The sequence below is a fragment of the Ostrinia nubilalis genome, chromosome 19 (assembly GCF_963855985.1).
Source record: "Ostrinia nubilalis chromosome 19, ilOstNubi1.1, whole genome shotgun sequence".
Classification (NCBI taxonomy): Eukaryota; Metazoa; Arthropoda; class Insecta; order Lepidoptera; family Crambidae; genus Ostrinia; species Ostrinia nubilalis.
In genome coordinates this window covers 5,030,395-5,048,178 of record NC_087106.1, presented here as the reverse complement: position 1 = coordinate 5,048,178, position 17,784 = coordinate 5,030,395, and the positions used below count along the sequence as shown (strand labels likewise).

At 43.2% G+C, this 17,784-nt stretch overlaps 1 protein-coding gene across 1 annotated transcript in view; it reads left to right on the top strand.

Annotated features, from left to right (window-relative positions):
• LOC135081336 (uncharacterized) overlaps positions 1-17,784 on the top strand; it is a 78,849-nt gene that overhangs the window by 50,549 nt on the left and 10,516 nt on the right. The window contains exons 6-16 of the mRNA XM_063976054.1: positions 4,754-4,972; positions 6,578-6,732; positions 7,808-7,984; positions 9,885-10,038; positions 10,664-10,765; positions 11,163-11,273; positions 12,072-12,218; positions 13,735-13,854; positions 14,413-15,050; positions 16,250-16,288; positions 17,592-17,657. Of these exons, the coding sequence (XP_063832124.1) occupies positions 4,754-4,972; positions 6,578-6,732; positions 7,808-7,984; positions 9,885-10,038; positions 10,664-10,765; positions 11,163-11,273; positions 12,072-12,218; positions 13,735-13,854; positions 14,413-15,050; positions 16,250-16,288; positions 17,592-17,657 (1,928 nt within the window). The remainder of the gene's footprint in view (positions 1-4,753; positions 4,973-6,577; positions 6,733-7,807; positions 7,985-9,884; positions 10,039-10,663; positions 10,766-11,162; positions 11,274-12,071; positions 12,219-13,734; positions 13,855-14,412; positions 15,051-16,249; positions 16,289-17,591; positions 17,658-17,784) is intronic.

Sequence of the window (17,784 nt, the reverse complement as noted above, 5' to 3'; positions counted from 1 at the left end):
TAGTCTTGAAAATAGACTCAAGTCTCGAAATGAAGACTTAAAAGATTCGATTTTCTTACAACTCTATATCTGACCCGGTTCCACGTTCTGAATTTATAAATTAATTTGAATTAATGCGCAGTACGCAGTAGCTTTTATCCTTGTTGACGTTCCTATAAATACGGCGTAAACAAGGCCGCGCCAGGATCATGCTGTTCAATATTTGACTCGGAAATTTGATTTCGAACAATCGATCTAGTTATGTTTTATTCAGTTTAAGAGACACGCAATTTTTCAGCATAATAGCTGATTATACTCTAGCTGGATCAAAAAAGATTTTAGTTCTTATCATCATGACCCACTATGTTGCGTCATTCGCGCGTGTAAACTTAGTATGTGTGGCTATTCTTTGCTAAGTAAATAACAAAGGACAATGAAAAGTTAAAGAAATTAATGCTGTCAATTACGAAATTGACCGGTCATTGCAATTATAATCCAAAATAATAATTTACCACCACTGTACTAAAATTAATTTGTCAGACGGCCTGAGCAAATCATGTAAAAGTAATTATGTTGTACTGTAATAAATAAAAGTTATGACTACTGAGTTATGATCCAGTCCAGATTACAACAAACATTTGTACTGGTGCCAGAACGTTCCTATTTGTGTCGTGCCTATTTATAGGGCTACTTTCTATTCATTTATTTAAAAGGGATTGGTGCCATTGGTTCTTACTTTCTTCTTACAATACAATTCTGATAAGCAAAATACAATTACTTGCTGGAAATGTATTTATAGTTGTTCGAAGCCTTTTGGGTGGTAGTATAGGCCCTAGCGCTTTACTCAGTCATTGTCTGAGGCATGGGAGCGGCACAAGAGGGTGTTTTCTATGTATAATATGTATGTATTTACAAAAAAAAGTATTTAAGTATGTTTATATCCGTTGTCTAGTACCCATAGTACAAGCTTTGCTCAGTTTGGGACTAGAAGCGCAGTGTAAAATGTCCAAGGATTTATTATTATTTATTTTGTGATTTCAGATATGCTTCAGATTTGTATGCTCTGTCATGTTATAGTATGTCAATGTTACCCCTCCCGTTCCTATTTCTCAGGTACTGACTGAGTTAGCGCTATTTCTATTACCCAAAAGGTCTTGTTCCGTTGCCAGATTTGATACAGAAAAGGTATATTTAGTAATTAATGAAAGGCAGGTTAGTTCCTCGGAGTGGTTCCCAGAAGCAGTTAGCTCGATCCATTATCGGCCGTTGGCGCGGCTCCAACGTTTGTGTTTACCTTCTGGAGTGCCGTCACTCGCCGGCTAGACCTTTATAAAACCCAACAATCCACTCTATCTTATATTTATACAGTCAACGCCAACAGCTATCCGAATAAACAAACACTCAAACTTTCACGTCAAATCAATTTATATTGACGACTGGAATATGACTATGCCTCTAAAATAAATCTTAGAAATAGAATGCATATTAAAATGTAGAGAATTTATTTACGCTGCTGCTTTAATATCAGAAATAGTTTTCTTCGAGAGGAAAAATGCAATGAAGTGCGAACACAATCTTGGCATTTCATTATAGCATTTCCGCGATTCTTCACTTTATTTTTGATACTAGCAGGTTACACATCTGGTAAATAGTGTACGCGATTGAGTGAAAGAGAATCTACCTACTAAAGTTTGTGTGTTATTCAGGAATGCACTAATAAACGCCAGTCCGATAGAAGTGTAGAATTTCTCCTAATAATTCAAATTCATTTTTTTTATTGCATATTAAGTGTTCAATTTGAGTGTAACATTTAACTAGTGACTGCGCACATCTCACATCGCAACGCAAAACTCGCAGTCATCTGCGAGTCGCTATGCATTGTAATAAACCAACGAGTTACGCGACGTACTGTCATAGGCAACTTGGTAGTCCTGCCCATTCCGCTGGTATTATACTAGCCGACCTGATTTTTGGCTCGAACATACCAATTTATATGGGCTCTTGAGTAGTTAACGTCTCGGAGGTACAATTAAACGGGTAGTTTGCGACCGGCGTTAACTTTACTGCGAATTGTGGCGTCCGCGCTATACAGCCGCGCTCGGTTATGACTGCGCTGCTCTGGGCCAGATGTAGTAAACGCTAATGGATTGCTTTTGTGATAAATAAAGGTCGTTTTTAGTGGAATGTTGGGACAGAATCCGGGATGAAAACGTCTAATAGAGCATCCACAAGTCTAGAACGTTGCGCATTGATAAAGAAGAATGTCACTAAGCAAAAGTCCCTGGGTTGTTTCATTTACTTTGCTTAGATGTTTAGATCAAATCGTATTATCATTTGATATTTCTTCTTCTTAAATCGAGACGAGGCATAGCTAGAAAGAACCTTAGTGAGCATTACATTTTGCTTGTTGATAAGTTAAATTATCTTTTCAATTCAGAACATTGCAGATGTTATCTTGCGCCCGAGTTTGCACAAATGGAGCCATGACGCCAGCCTTTGTTATTCAAACCAATTCAAATAAACCGATGCAAAGATTGGACACTGAAAAGAATCCGAGAACGGCTGAAAAACACTATGACGTCATTAATGTTTTCAATGTGGTGATTAAACGGCGTACACGTGTAGACCGCTCGTTAAACAACCTGGCATATTATTTAAACAAGGCATAAGATATTGTATAGGTGACTTCAATGTCCCTTTAATAACCTGTATGCTGAAAATGAGTTTGCCTCGCTATGTAGAAACTCCTTAAGTCCTTATTCCCATATTCCCTCAATCTTTTATGACAGTTTCAGAACATCTATCATACTTTTTATTTTACTTCTGAACTTACAAGCTCAATGTTTATTCTAAATGTGACCTGAATTTGTCATAAAATATTTCTCAAAAATGATATTAACTCGACGTCATGATGAACCCATAAGATATTATTAACGCCTCATTCATAGTGAAATCCAAATTTCACCATAACGAAACAATAGATAAAACAATGGTTTGTCTATGTTCAAATTTAAATGATAACATGGTTGAAATCACATTGCATGTCGAAATATGTCCACAGGCATAGTTCTATGGAAGTAATTCGCGTGACATTTGAAATGTTTCGCCTAGTTCACTAAATAATTAGCATAAGTTCAACGTCATGGGTTAATGGCCGAACTTTCCTGTAATTACAGGCCATAGGACGACGGCACATCAAGGTAATCACTGAGCATCTTATGTCGTTGGAGTAGGGTTGATTTTCCAACAGAAATGTATAGTCTGATGTGCAACGTACCTGTGTTTTGTGCTAAGGAATGTTAATAGACTGACAAACAATGTTTTCTAGTCGTTAGACTGCATGTCGCGTTGTTATAGAAACAAAACTGTTGTTTATCGTAAACTTGCTGTAATATTAAAGCACCTTTATCAAATGATTAATGTAAAGTATTTGTAATCTGGTATGGTTGTTGTGGTTTGCGTACTGAATTACAATGGCAGCTGCCGGATTCGAATACCGAGTAGGGCATTTTTTTTTTTCGTAGTCGAGGACTGTTTATTACTTCATTTTTTTATCCAATACTGTTAAAAATTTGCTAGAAAATCGTAACCATTTATTTACTTTACTATCCATTTTACGCGTGCATTTAAAATAATGTCTGTCAATAATTATAATGACTAGTTCCGTATTAAGTCGTGTTTCCTATCACGCCTTCACTAATGTGCAACGCGGTGACCTTACTCGGAAGGCGCAACAACCATTCTTTGGCTTACCTTGATTACTGTACTGCTGAGAGAAATAAAATAATAAATACAGATGTTTTTCATAGATGTTATTGTGTTTGTCTACTTAAAAACAATATCGTATCGTACGATTCTTTGTATATTGACGATGGGTCAATGCCAGTGGAGCATGTATGCAAGTACAACCGTGCAATGTAAATAAAAAATACCTATTTATTTAGAGATAAGCTTATCTCTAATTAAATTTTCATTTCAAAATTGTTTTTATTATTCAAAATGAAAAACGCTGGCCGTAAAAAAGCGGTTACTACACTTGAAAATTTCGACGGGTTCACCCAATGCCTAAGTAGCTCAGATGGTTCAGAGCAGTCGCCAGCAAGCGAAGGGTTGTGGGTTCGATTCCCATCTTAGGCAATTAGATATTTTCAATTTTCAAAGAAATAAGTAAATATTAATATAGCATCTAAATAATTGGCAGCGAATTGTCTATGATGATATACCTAACTACTTGATTCTTATATGAAGATAACGTTGAGGTCACTGAGACAGTTCAATGTCAGTTTTTGTCGAATTTTACAATTTCCTTTAGAATAAGTTGCAGTAGACTGTATCAATGCATTAGTAGTATTTGCATGGCATACATGCTCTATGGAGAAATATCGTTTTACGTTTTATATAAAAAAACTGCACAAACGTTGACGCTTTTTGCTATTTGGTGGCGCGGTATACAACGGACGCGCCACAACTGGTCTCGGATTTTTTGGCCAACATGGCTCAATACGACCCGTGACAGGAAAATTTATAAAAATCATCAAGCTATGTTATAATTTACAAAAATGTTTTTTTTTCCTCAATTCGTGTTCTATCCCGGAATCAATCGAGAATTCAGCTCTCTAAACTTTACAGTAGCGGATGACAGATTTTGGGCAAGAATTCTGTGTTAAAATGTATAGTACCTACTGCACTACTGTCTGTCCCTACAGCAAATGATCCATATGTCTGGCAGCAAATGATCCATATAATCTAACCGAATCGTTATGTTTGTCCTCAGGTGTCCATCCTCTCCCGCTTGTCGCAAGAGTCGGCGGACGAGTTCAACTTCGTCCGCGCGTACGAGTGCTTCCAGCATCGCTCGCACACGTGCCTCGTGTTCGAGATGCTGGAGCAGAACCTGTATGACTTCCTCAAGCAGAACAAGTTCTCGCCGCTGCCGCTGAAATACATTAGGCCGATACTGCAGCAGGTGCTGACCGCGCTGCTCAAACTAAAGGTACGTTATTCTCATCAGCATAAGAACGATTTTCGCATCTCGTTTGTGATGCCAAATGACGTCCACTGCTGGCCAAGGATAACCACAACGACCGGTCCCCGCGACCTTCACCAGATTTTCGGTCCACTTAGTAGTGGCCTGCCCCACACTACGTTTTTATACGTCGTCATAAAGGTAGCAGGAAGGTGCTGGATGCAGGCTGCTAGCAACCGGCCAACCTGGAAAGGGGGAAGCCTATGTTTAGCAGTGGACGTCCTGTGGCTAAAATGATGATGAACTGACATCGAATTGTTTATGATGATAAACCTAACTAACTTTGATTCCAAAGTGAAGAAAACGTTGAGGTCACTGAGACAGTTCAATGTCAGTTTCCAATTACATAATATCGATGCTTGTATTATAAGGGTACTTATATGAGTCAGTGCCTGAGTTATGGGAGCGGCAGGGGTGTTTTTGTTATAGCCAAAAATTCTGATGTTCAGATTCAGTGGCGGGGCAAGACCTAAATTTGATGTGGGCAAGACAGATTTCGCGAGGCCTTGTTCTGTGGCGAACTGAATTATAAAAAAAGTAATAATAAAAAAACAATGAACACTGACAAGTTTTTATTCATAAAAATACAAATTAGATTAATATTAAAAAAAAATTTTTTTGAGGCGCGAGGCCCCTTGTACCGCGAGGCCGTAGGCGGTGGCCCACGTCGCCCACGCCTTACGCCGCCACTGTTCAGATTTGTATGCTCTGTCACACTATAATATAGCAATGTTACCCCTCTCCCGTGCCGATCCCATACTGGCTCCGTTAACTGACCTAAAGATAGAAAACATAACACCGGTCAACAAAAAATTTTTTTTTTTTGCGCATGGATTTTACTTATTATATTCTGATTATATAAGCAAATGTATATAAAAAAGTGCGATTACAAATCGAAAATATTTGCTTTTTAAAAAGTTATAGCGATTTGAATTTTCCATCTTCATAGTAGAAAGTCTCTAAAGATGCACGTCACATTCTCATTGGGATATATTTATAAATAATTATGGGGGCTTATTCGCAACAACAAGGGGCACGCTTTCATCAAAATATAGTGCGATTTGAGAAACGACGTTACCAAGGCCAGTATACTGAAAGCATGATAGGGTTAGATTTTTATGAAAAAAATCTTCTATGGAACATGACAGGAAATTAGAACTTTTCATTTTTAATAAATATTTGGACCCTATTTTAATTTTTCTCTTGTGAGAATGAATCTTAAATGGATGTTTGTTATGTTTTAATAATTAGAAAGAAAGAAAGAAAAAAAAAATATTTGGCGACAAATTAAATCATCTCTATGTTCATGTTTCATGCATTCATTGATATGAATTTTTCTATTTTTTACACATAAAAGCAAATTCAGAACAATTTTTTGTTGTTATTCTTGTTTCTAGGTTATAAAGCAATAAAAATAAGCTATGCATAACCCGTGCGCAAAAATACTGTAGACAGTTGTAATGTAACTTAGAAAGGAGACTCCAAAACAAATGTATTCTTCTTTTGTCGTCACTTGTTTCGTATACTTTTCTCTGTTCATTTGTTTTTAACCCGTCACTCGCCTGTCCACAGCAACTGGGCCTCATCCACGCGGACCTGAAGCCGGAGAACATAATGCTCGTGGAGCCGGCGCGGCAGCCCTACCGCGTCAAGGTCATCGACTTCGGCAGCGCCAGCCACGTCAGCAAGGCCGTCTGCAACACCTACCTGCAGAGCAGATACTACAGGTGACGTCATGGAGTGTTTTTTACATTTCATTGTAGTACTTACTGCTGGTATAGCTGAGACTGACAGGCGCGGATTCAGCCCCCAAAAAAGATTGGTCACGTCACAGAAAGTCCCACTGACAATTTCATATTCTATCCAATGCCACTCATGGCATTAGAATTTCATCAGCCTATCGATATTCAATTGACCCTGAATGAAAGTGAGACGTCATCACGTCACACCGTAATAAGGTTGTTTGCAAGCCCATCATACACTATACTCGCTCGATCCTGACTAATAACCGAGTAGGCTTTTGCAGTACAAAATGTGAAATCGTCAGCGAGACTATATTTGCTTCAGTATTGTTAGTAAGCTCTGTTACGTCACATGTCGCCATTCCCACATCAATCTACTATCACAAACAACTAAATTATTAGCATCTCTAACTGACACCGAATTGTTTATGATGATACCCCAAACCTTGATTCCAAAGTGAAGAAAACGTTGAGGTCACTGAGACAGTTCAATGTCAGTTTCTTATTATATCGGCGAGGGGCGGGACGCACGCCGCGTGCTTGTACTAGCGGTGCAACTAAAGTTCGGTCGTCGAGGAGATAGAATTTCGTTCAATGACCCCAAGCTACCCATCCTTATCGCTCGCTTCTTATTGTTGTCGCGCTCGAACACTCACTGCGGCCGCCCGTCGCGACAACAAATAGTCACGTGCGAGTGATAAGGATGGGTAGCTTGGGGTCATTTCACGGCGTCCGGACTTTAATAGACGTGCAAGTTTATACGTAGACCCTTTGTATTTAATAGATTTGATTGTATAAGTGAGGCAATGAGGGCTATCGTTTTAGCGCTCACCAGTTAGCGCCACTGTAGAGTAAGGTCCTGTCACTTGCTAGTAGCGAAGACAGTGGCACCAACTTGTGAGCGCTAAAGTGGTAGGAGGACTATCGCATTTGCACTCATCAAGATGGCCACTGTAGAGTAAGGTCCTGTCAATCGCCAGGGGTGCCAACTGTTAAGTATAAAAACGATAGCCCTCATTAAATTACCAGTGTAACTATAACAGGATAATTTTGATTACAGAGCACCAGAAATAATCCTGGGGCTGGCGTTCTGCGAGGCGATCGACATGTGGTCCCTGGGCTGCGTCGTGGCCGAGCTGTTCCTGGGCTGGCCGCTGTACCCCGGCTCGTCGGAGTACGACCAGATCCGCTACATCTCGCAGACGCAGGGGCTGCCCACCGAGCACATGCTCAACAGGTGAGAAATGATAGTCCTGGGGCTGGCCTTCTGCGAGGCGATCGACATGTGGTCCCTGGGCTGCGTCGTGGCCGAGCTGTTCCTGGGCTGGCCGCTGTACCCCGGCTCGTCGGAGTACGACCAGATCCGCTACATCTCGCAGACGCAGGGGCTGCCCACCGAGCACATGCTCAACAGGTGAGAAATGATAGTCCTGGGGCTGGCCTTCTGCGAGGCGATCGACATGTGGTCCCTGGGCTGCGTCGTGGCCGAGCTGTTCCTGGGCTGGCCGCTGTACCCCGGCTCGTCGGAGTACGACCAGATCCGCTACATCTCGCAGACGCAGGGGCTGCCCACCGAGCACATGCTCAACAGGTGAGAAATGATAGTCCTGGGGCTGGCCTTCTGCGAGGCGATCGACATGTGGTCCCTGGGCTGCGTCGTGGCCGAGCTGTTCCTGGGCTGGCCGCTGTACCCCGGCTCGTCGGAGTACGACCAGATCCGCTACATCTCGCAGACGCAGGGGCTGCCCACCGAGCACATGCTCAACAGGTGACATTCGAGTTCTTTTTCTTCTGTGCCTTTTCCATAATGTGTCCTTCGGAATAGAGCGACAATCATGAGCTGTCAAACCGATTTTGGATGACACTTGTGTTTCAGTGTCAGGATTGTTTCACTGTTTTATACAATAAATCAATCACTGAACCAGTCACCACGTTTCTGAAGCACTATTTCTCATAAACATCCACGATTTTACTCGCGTAAAATCTGAAAATATCTCTAGAGTTCAAATTTTCAGCGTCAGTGGCACTCCTCCTTCCTTTCAGAGCCTCCGAACTGTCAAATAGTTGCAAAAAACGGTTCTTTTTGACGTGACGCCGACGGCATCACGCATCACTTTTTATCACACAGTGTTGCTGCTAGTGACACCTCGCTGAGTTCTTTGTTGCTCTATTCCGCTAGGTATATAAACTTTAAGGTCTACTACTCGTTCCATAAGCCCTGAAATAGTGCTCCACCATGTGCGCTCTCTGCCCTTCTTCTTTTTGGAGCTTTTTTACCACATACTTTCTCGTCTCATCAAATGCTCAATCTATTCATGAGTTTTTTTTTGCTAATTACACATAAGTTTAGCCTTATTACGTATCGAATTTTAACATTTAAGAGAGATACATAATATGCCTATTTCCAATATAGCTCGTATTGACGTAATTTCCGCAAGTATAAAATTATTAGGAATTGAATTGACTTACTTCCGTTTGCCGCCATTTTAGTCACCTGCGGGCGAGCTTGATCAAAGTTCGTCATAGCGTCTTTAATTGTCGAATTAGCAACATCATAAGCAAAATATCTGCTCAGATTTGACTAAAACAATCGAATAAAGTTAATTATCAACGTTTTATATTGAAATTCTAATTCGAGTCTACCGTCGGATATTTTCGTATATTTGTTCATTTGCAATAACGGTGCATCTCTTTTAACGCGAGTAAAAGTGAAGTGCAGTAAGTAGATACGTACTCTTACATTGAATTTGGATATAACGGTGCATGTTACGAGTGCAAGTCTCTTCTACGTCACAGCATACGTCACGTGAACATCATGTGTTGGCCAAGTGCAGGTGGCTCGATTGAGCAATAGTGTTAAAAAAGGTGCATAGTGAACAGTTTTCAATTAAGTTAATCTTTTGGACAGTTTCGCGGTGCCTTTGAGCTTCAATCGTAGAAGCATCAGGACGTTAGTTAAGACCTGATTAGATCATCATGATCACTTAAATATAATAACTTTTGTAATATCTATGTAATAAAAGTATAGTTTTAAATAATCCTCCGTTATTTGTATCTTTTTCAACGCGAGTAAAATTTAACTGAGGTAAACAAATGTACGCCCTATTACGTCGGCAATAACGTCGCATCTGTTGCAGCGCGAGCAAGACGGCCAAGTTTTTCTACCGTGACGTGGACAGCACGTACCCGTTCTGGCGGCTGAAGACGCCCGAGGAGCACGAACTCGAGACCGGCATCAAGAGCAAGGAGGCTAGGAAGTACATCTTTAATTGCCTCGACGACATCGGACAGGTTAGTCTCTCCCTTTACATTACTAGCTTTTCGCCCGCGGCTTCGCCCGCGTGGAATTTTTACCCTATGACACTCAGCAATAATGTGGCTTTCTATTGGTGAAAGAATTTTTAAAATCGGATCAGTAGATCCCGAGATTACCCCTTACAATTAACAAATATACAAACACACAAACTTTACCTCTTTATAATATTAGTATAGATTTGTTTCCATCAAATCTTTTAGGGCGTGTGTTGATTCCATTAATTGAGGAAAAAGGTACGATTTGGCCTACACTCCCTATGCTCTGGCTAAACAGGTTGGCGAGGCGTGTTGTTTGTATACTTATGTCTTAGTTGCCTCTTACGATATCCACGGGAAGAGTAGGTTGGTCATCTCCTTTGGCAAATTTTTATAATTGCTTCTTCTATTTATTAAATAGTATCTGGATCTCTGCTTCCAGCCCATGGTTTATAAGTAGATGAATAAAATAATACTGGCCAATAATTTAGATGAGTTTTCTGTCGTGTGGGTTGTGCTGAGGTATCAGAATTTGACACACACTTGTAGCTACATATTTCAGTTGTAAAAAGTACATACACGTTGTAAATATTTGATGATTTATGTTTAATATTTGTTTCTGCAGGTTAATGTACCAACAGATCTTGAAGGCGGCCAGCTATTGGCCGAGAAAGCAGACAGAAGGGAATTCATTGACCTACTCAAAAGGATGCTTACTATGGACCAAGTATGTTCATTACTTTTCAATATCCTATGTAAAATAGAAGCTTAGTGCTTTATTGAGTTAGTATTTTGTTAAGCTTAGTATTTTTAACTTTTTTCTTGTTTGTAAAATTTTGGAAATTATTATCTGAATTCAGGTCTTAGCCATCCAATCTAATATTAATATTACGGCTACATCACATGCAAAGAGTACGGGACTATTCCCACATCTCGTTCCCACCGCTGCAACTCCTGTGTAGCCAGGATCTACAGCTTGACCGCCATAAAAACCCAACAAATGAAGATATGCAAAGAGTAGCAAGCTTTGGAGCTTATGCTGTGACCACGCTTCGACAAGGTCAGAAAGAAGGAGGGAGGATGGTATAGTGTTAGGTTTTTGCTGAAGTCATTCATTTTTGCAGGAAAGACGAATAACCCCGGGCGAGGCGTTGAACCACGCTTTCGTGACGCTCGCCCACCTTGTCGACTATGCCCACTGCAATAACGTCAAGGCCTCAGTACAAATGATGGAGGTGAGTTTTGTATAAGTAATTTTCACGATTATTGGTAATCGTTACTAGGCATTCAGTTTTAGGTATTTATGAAACAAGATTTTGATAGCAATAGTCGGTTTACCATGCCCTTAATTGATTACAAATTATTTTCATCCCGTTTTACGTTTGAGCGTATTGTTAAACCTTTACAAGCATGTGCCGGGTAAATTTTATGTCAATGTTATAGTTCGAGTATCCTTTTTTCGAGCAATTTTTCATTGGTCTGATAAGTTTTCACTAATGTTTTTATTTCCATTTTAAGCCCAAACTCCTAATAGTTTCACGGACAGGAACTAAATTGGTCGCTTTTATGAGTATGAGCATTTATGTGTGCATAAATAATCTGGGCGTGTCTAATATCGAAGAATATTTATTTATTTTTATTTGTGTAGGATTAGAATTTTTCCACCCTCATTTATATTTCCCAGGATAGACCATGAGAAAAAGGAAATTGCCGAAAATATATAAAACTCAGCTTAGCTAGCCGGGCTAGCTTTCAGCCCGCGGCTTTGCCCGCGTGGAATTTTGTCTGTCACAGAAAAATCGCGCGCGTCCCTGTTTCAAAAACCGGGATAAAATCCATCCTATGTCCTTTCCCGGAACTCAAACTATCTCTATACCAAATATAATCAAAATCGCTTCAATGGTTCAGGCAGACAGATAGACAGACAGTTACTTTCGCATTTATAATATTAGTATAGATTTCGACCGATCGTCCTTGAAAGTCACGTCTTTGCTTCTCTCACTCAGTTCCTTACGTTCTTTATTTATGTTCAGGTGTGCCGGCGGTCCGGCGGCGGCGTGGGAGGCGTGGGCGCCGGCGAATACGTGGGCTCGGTGGTGGCGCCGGCGCCGCCGTCTGCGCACCACCTCGCGCTCACCATCAACCAGCAGCGGCTTCGCGCGGCGCCCTATGACAACCTGGTGAGTGTGGTTTACTTGTGTAGTTGACAAGATAAAACTTTAATCAATTCAAGTTTAAAATAATAGGCAGTAATGTCATGAAAAAAGAGCTTCTATTCTGTATCTACCTATGCCCGTGTAATTTTGATCGGTGTCAAATCGGAGTTTTCGTGCGGGGAGCGCGGGTGTTTCGCGCGGCATGAAGGTCAAACGCCCAAGGTCATTGAGGACTCTAATCGCCTTAATAACTGTTAATTGCCATGTACCGTGTGTCCTCACTATATTTTTCAACATTGTTAACCTGTGTTACTTAAGGCTGCCGCGACACAAGCACAGCTTAGTGCAGCAGCCGCTAGATAAACAGACTGTAAATTTTTTGCTGGCAATAAAATACTTTTACTTTACTTTACTTTATTTGGTGGAAAGGAAGACGTATTACAATAGAGCGTGACACAAATATAGGTACAGACGACGGCACGTCAACGTAACCACTTGCTGTGGATTCTTGTGCAGTTGTAATAGGGGCGAGTTTGCTACAAAAATGGGTAGCCTGATGTGCTGTCGTGTGTACATTGATACACGAAAAAAAGAAAACAGATGAGATGAATAGTGTCTCCTCTCAATCGCTATGCAATGGGATATCACTCACGACACGACATAAGTACATACAAGACTCTGGTTGCTAGTTGTAATGTCAGCCAACACAATCGTGGCTTTGTCTCGGTGGGCCGTGACACGAAATAATCTTGAATAACTGCTTATGGTTTTGCCAAGTTAAGCGATTTTCACACTGCGCCGCGCTCCGCCGCGGTCCGCGTGATTTCATATAAAAAATCCCGCGCGCAGACGCGTTGTCAGTGTGTTGTGTTGTGCCGCGCGTGTTTTCTATACAAACTGAGGCACTTGCATACAATTATTAAATCTGTCGTTCCGCGTACCGCGGCGGAGCGCGGCGCAGTGTGATAATTGCCTTACAACGAAATAGCCACGTGCCAGTAGGCTAGGTAGTGTAGATAGATACGCCATGATGTGTGATTCTCACGTATAGATCGTTTCATCTACGAAGACGCGCTCCACTAAAAACTGCGGTTTTGGATTCGGATTCCGCAAGATACAAATGCCAGAGTGGGTAATGTGGTGAACATTAACTTGAGAGTTTTCTGAACCCTTTATTGAAAGTTAGTCAACTCGTATTGTTTATACGGGGTGTTAGGTAAATGGGTATATGAGCCGACACTAGCCCATGTTAACATGGGCATATAAATGGTATGGTGAAGTCAGAAAATTTATATCTTCATTTTAATTATTTTAATTTCCATACAAATCGGATTTTACAAAATTTATTTAGTATGAAAATAAAAAATAAATAAATGATAATTTCAAATTTCTGACTTCACTATACCATTTATATGCCCATGTTAACATGGGCTAGTGTCGGCTCATATACCCAATTTACCTAACACCCTGTATATTGTCACTAGTTCCCAAAGTCATAAGACAACCAACACGTGTATTAATGAAACTCTGTCTCCCACAGTACCAGCTGTACCAGGGCGGGCGCGTGGCGGTGGGCGGCGCGCGGCAGTACGCCACGCGCGCGGCCGAGCCCTTCCCGCACCAGTTCGTGTCGTCCATACTGTGCCAGCCGGCTTACCAGGTAAGCCACTATTCCCAGATTTCGTTCAATCAACTGTAATTCCTGTAATACTAAAAAAATCTAACCAGTTCAGGTCAAACTTCTCCCAAGGAAAAGTTAATTTTTCAATGAACTTGCAACAATTAACCTGAATTAAAGAAGTTTAAAATTAATAGATTCAGGGACTAACGTTCCTGTGTTTCCTGTGGTAATGGTAATGGGACTTTGTGTGAGGGGTGATATGGGATGCAACTGACACACGTTTTGACGTATGTATTAAAAAAATTCTGCACCATATCACTACCGCAGGAACATACACAATGCGTCGGACGCTGACATGACTTAATGACGCTTGAAAGACGCTTAGTGTCCCCACACTAGTCCTGATCCCTTTAAATATTATTTGAAATAACGTCACACATGACTTTTTTGATTATCCTGTAATACCCCTGGTTTTCATTGATTCGCATAATCGGGATTCTACTGTAGAGCGAAGCTTTTAATGTCTTGGGTAGGGATATTGTGTTTTTACTTAAGTAAGGGTTAGTGAACACATTAAGACAGATGAATAATTCCCAGGTGCAGCAGCTAGCAGCAGCAGCGGCAGCAGCAGCGGCCGCCCACCACCAGCACGGCGTGGGCGGCGTGGGCGTGGGCGTGGGCGAGCACGTGGGCGAGTGGCGCGCGCCGCTGATCGTGGAGCCGGCGCCGCTGGAGCCCGACGTGTGGGAGTTCCACCACCACGCGCACCACGCGCCCGCCGCGCCCGTGTCGCACCACCAGCACCACCACACGCACAAGAGGTACGTTGGTGTAGCCAGTGTCTACGTAGCGGCAGCAGCAGCAGCCGCCCACCACCAGCACGGCGTGGGCGTGGGCGTGGGCGTGGGCGAGCACGTGGGCGAGTGGCGCGCGCCGCTGATCGTGGAGCCGGCGCCGCTGGAGCCCGACGTGTGGGAGTTCCACCACCACGCGCACCACGCGCCCGCCGCGCCCGTGTCGCACCACCAGCACCACCACACGCACAAGAGGTACGTTGGTGTAGCCAGTGTCTACGTAGCGGCAGCAGCAGCAGCCGCCCACCACCAGCACGGCGTGGGCGTGGGCGTGGGCGTGGGCGAGCACGTGGGCGAGTGGCGCGCGCCGCTGATCGTGGAGCCGGCGCCGCTGGAGCCCGACGTGTGGGAGTTCCACCACCACGCGCACCACGCGCCCGCCGCGCCCGCGCCGCACCACCAGCACCACCACACGCACAAGAGGTACGTTGGTTTAATAGCCGGTCTACGTCTACGTCACTCAAGCCTTCGTTCGCACTAAAGCCCGGTCCGTGAGCACCTAGAATTTTGTCCAACGACCCCTAGCTACCCATCCTTATCGCTCGCGCGTGATTATGTTGCTGTCGCGTCCGCCGCGCCCGCGCCGCACCACCACACGCACAAGAGGTACGTTGGTGTAACCAGTGTCTACGGCTACGTCACTCAAGCCTTCATTCGCTCTAAAGCCCGGTCCGTGAGCACTTAGAGTTTTGTCCAATGACCCCAAGCTACCCATCCTTATCGCTCGCGCGTGATTATGTTGCTGTCGCGCCCGCGCCGCACCACCAGCACCACCACACGCACAAGAGGTACGTTGGTGTAACCAGTGTCTACGGCTACGTCATTAACCCTTCATTCGCATGTAAGTTCGGTCTGTGTGTACGAATAGCCGGTCTACGTCTACGTCACTCAAGCCTTCGTTCGCACTAAAGCCCGGTCTGTGAGCACGTAGAATTTTGTCCAATGACCCCTAGCTACCCATCCTTATCGCTCGCGCGTGATTATGTTGCTGTCGCGCCCGCGCCGCGCCCGCGCCGCACCACCAGCACCACCACACGCACAAGAGGTACGTTGGTGTAACCAGTGTCTACGGCTACGACACTCAAGCCTTCGTTCGCACTAAAGCCCGGTCTGTGAGCACGTAGAATTTTGTCCAATGACCCCATGCTACCCATCCTTATCGCTCGCGCGTGATTATGTTGCTGTCGCCCGCGCCCGCGCCCGCGCCGCACCACCAGCACCACCACACGCACAAGAGGTACGTTGGTGTAACCAGTGTCTACGTCTACGACACTCAAGCCTTCGTTCGCACTAAAGCCCGATCTGTGAGCACCTAGAATTTTGTCCAACGACCCCTAGCTACCCATCCTTATCGCTCGCGCGTGATTATGTTGCTGTCGCGCCCGCCGCGCCCGCGCCGCACCACCAGCACCACCACACGCACAAGAGGTACGTTGGTGTAACCAGTGTCTACGGCTACGTCACTCAAGCCTTCGTTCGCACTAAAGCCCGGTCCGTGAGCACCTAGAATTTTGTCCAACGACCCCAAGCTATCCATCCTTATCGCTCGCGCGTGATTATGTTGCTGTCGCGCCCGCCGCGCCCGCGCCGCACCACCAGCACCACCACACGCACAAGAGGTACGTTGGTATAACCAGTGTCTACGTCTACGTCATTAAACCCTTCATTCGCACTAAAGTCCGGTCTGTGTGCACGTAGAATTTTGTCCAATGACCCCAAGCTACCCATCCTTATCGCTCGCGCGTAATTATGTTGCTATCGCGCTCGCACACTCACTGCGGGCGCACGTCGCACAGTCGCGACAGCAATATAATTACGCGCGAGTGATAAGGATGGGTAGCTTGGGGTCATTGGACAAAATTCTACGTGCTCACGGACCGGGCTTTACCCGTTCGCGCTAAGTTTGCCGGTCCGTGGAATGCGCGTCCCCTCTCCCAACCGCTAAACGCAATTAGTTAGTGATTAAACGCAATTAATGTGTCTTATTTTACGCAAATACACAATTTTTATTAATAACTAGTTTTCCGCCCGCGGCTTCGCCCGCGTGGAATTTCGTTTGTTAAGTTTTCCTGAATTTTCTTTGCTATAAACCTCACGGAGCCCGAGACCTTTCCAACGAATGCAAAACCGTGGAAATCGGTTCGTGCGTTCTGGAATTATAGCATCAGGAAGGAAAACCCGACTTATTTTTATATAGTATATAATAAATAAAAAACGTTTTAAATATAGTTAAAGGTAACACTTCATTTCGGGTGACGTCATATCGCCAGCGGCAAACTTAAAGCGAACGGATAGTAATAACCACGCAGTTTCTGGATGGTTCTCATTGACAATTGACAAGGTACTGAGGCGGTAACCGTGCGGTTAAGATTTTATGCAAATGTACAAGAATTGATCGGTAACCGCGCGATTATCGCTGTGTCTTAACAAGACATATTATGATGATATTTGTGGGTATTTTTATTTGTATCGATTTGGACAGCCCATCAATACACTAAGCTCCGTATTAAGGAGCGATACTAAAACGAGATGAAATCTTAATTCTGTCCTGAGAAACTTGCTTATGCTGATAAGCATAAAGTTTAATTAATTAATAAAGCCCTATCGCCTCATTAATTTTTAATCAAGTAGACATTTTGTAGCAGGTTGACCTGCTATAGCAACTTTGCCTCCTTACCGATATAAAAGCAACAGGAACGTATATTTTGTTAAACCTTAGCATATAAGTTCGAACCGGACAAAATTAAATATCGTTCTCCGTCATTTAAAGACTCGAATTCACTAAAGGATAATAACTTCTATAATTATGTATAAATCACTATTCCATTTACTATTTTATAATAAGAAATCCTTTAGAAAACATAACTATTGTCATCAAATAATTGATCTTGAATGATGTAACAATGCGAGGGTTGTCAACAGATCGACTAAGCAGCAGGCGAGCGCAGTGCCGCACTATCAGCCGCACCACCAAACACATCAATACAGGTGCTCTATACATATTAATGCCTATACATTGCTATATTATTGTGTTGTTAACCCATCAAACCCCAAGCGGTCGCATAAGACCAAGTAACATTGATTTCTATGTCTCCATTCGCGGGGCTTGAAGGGC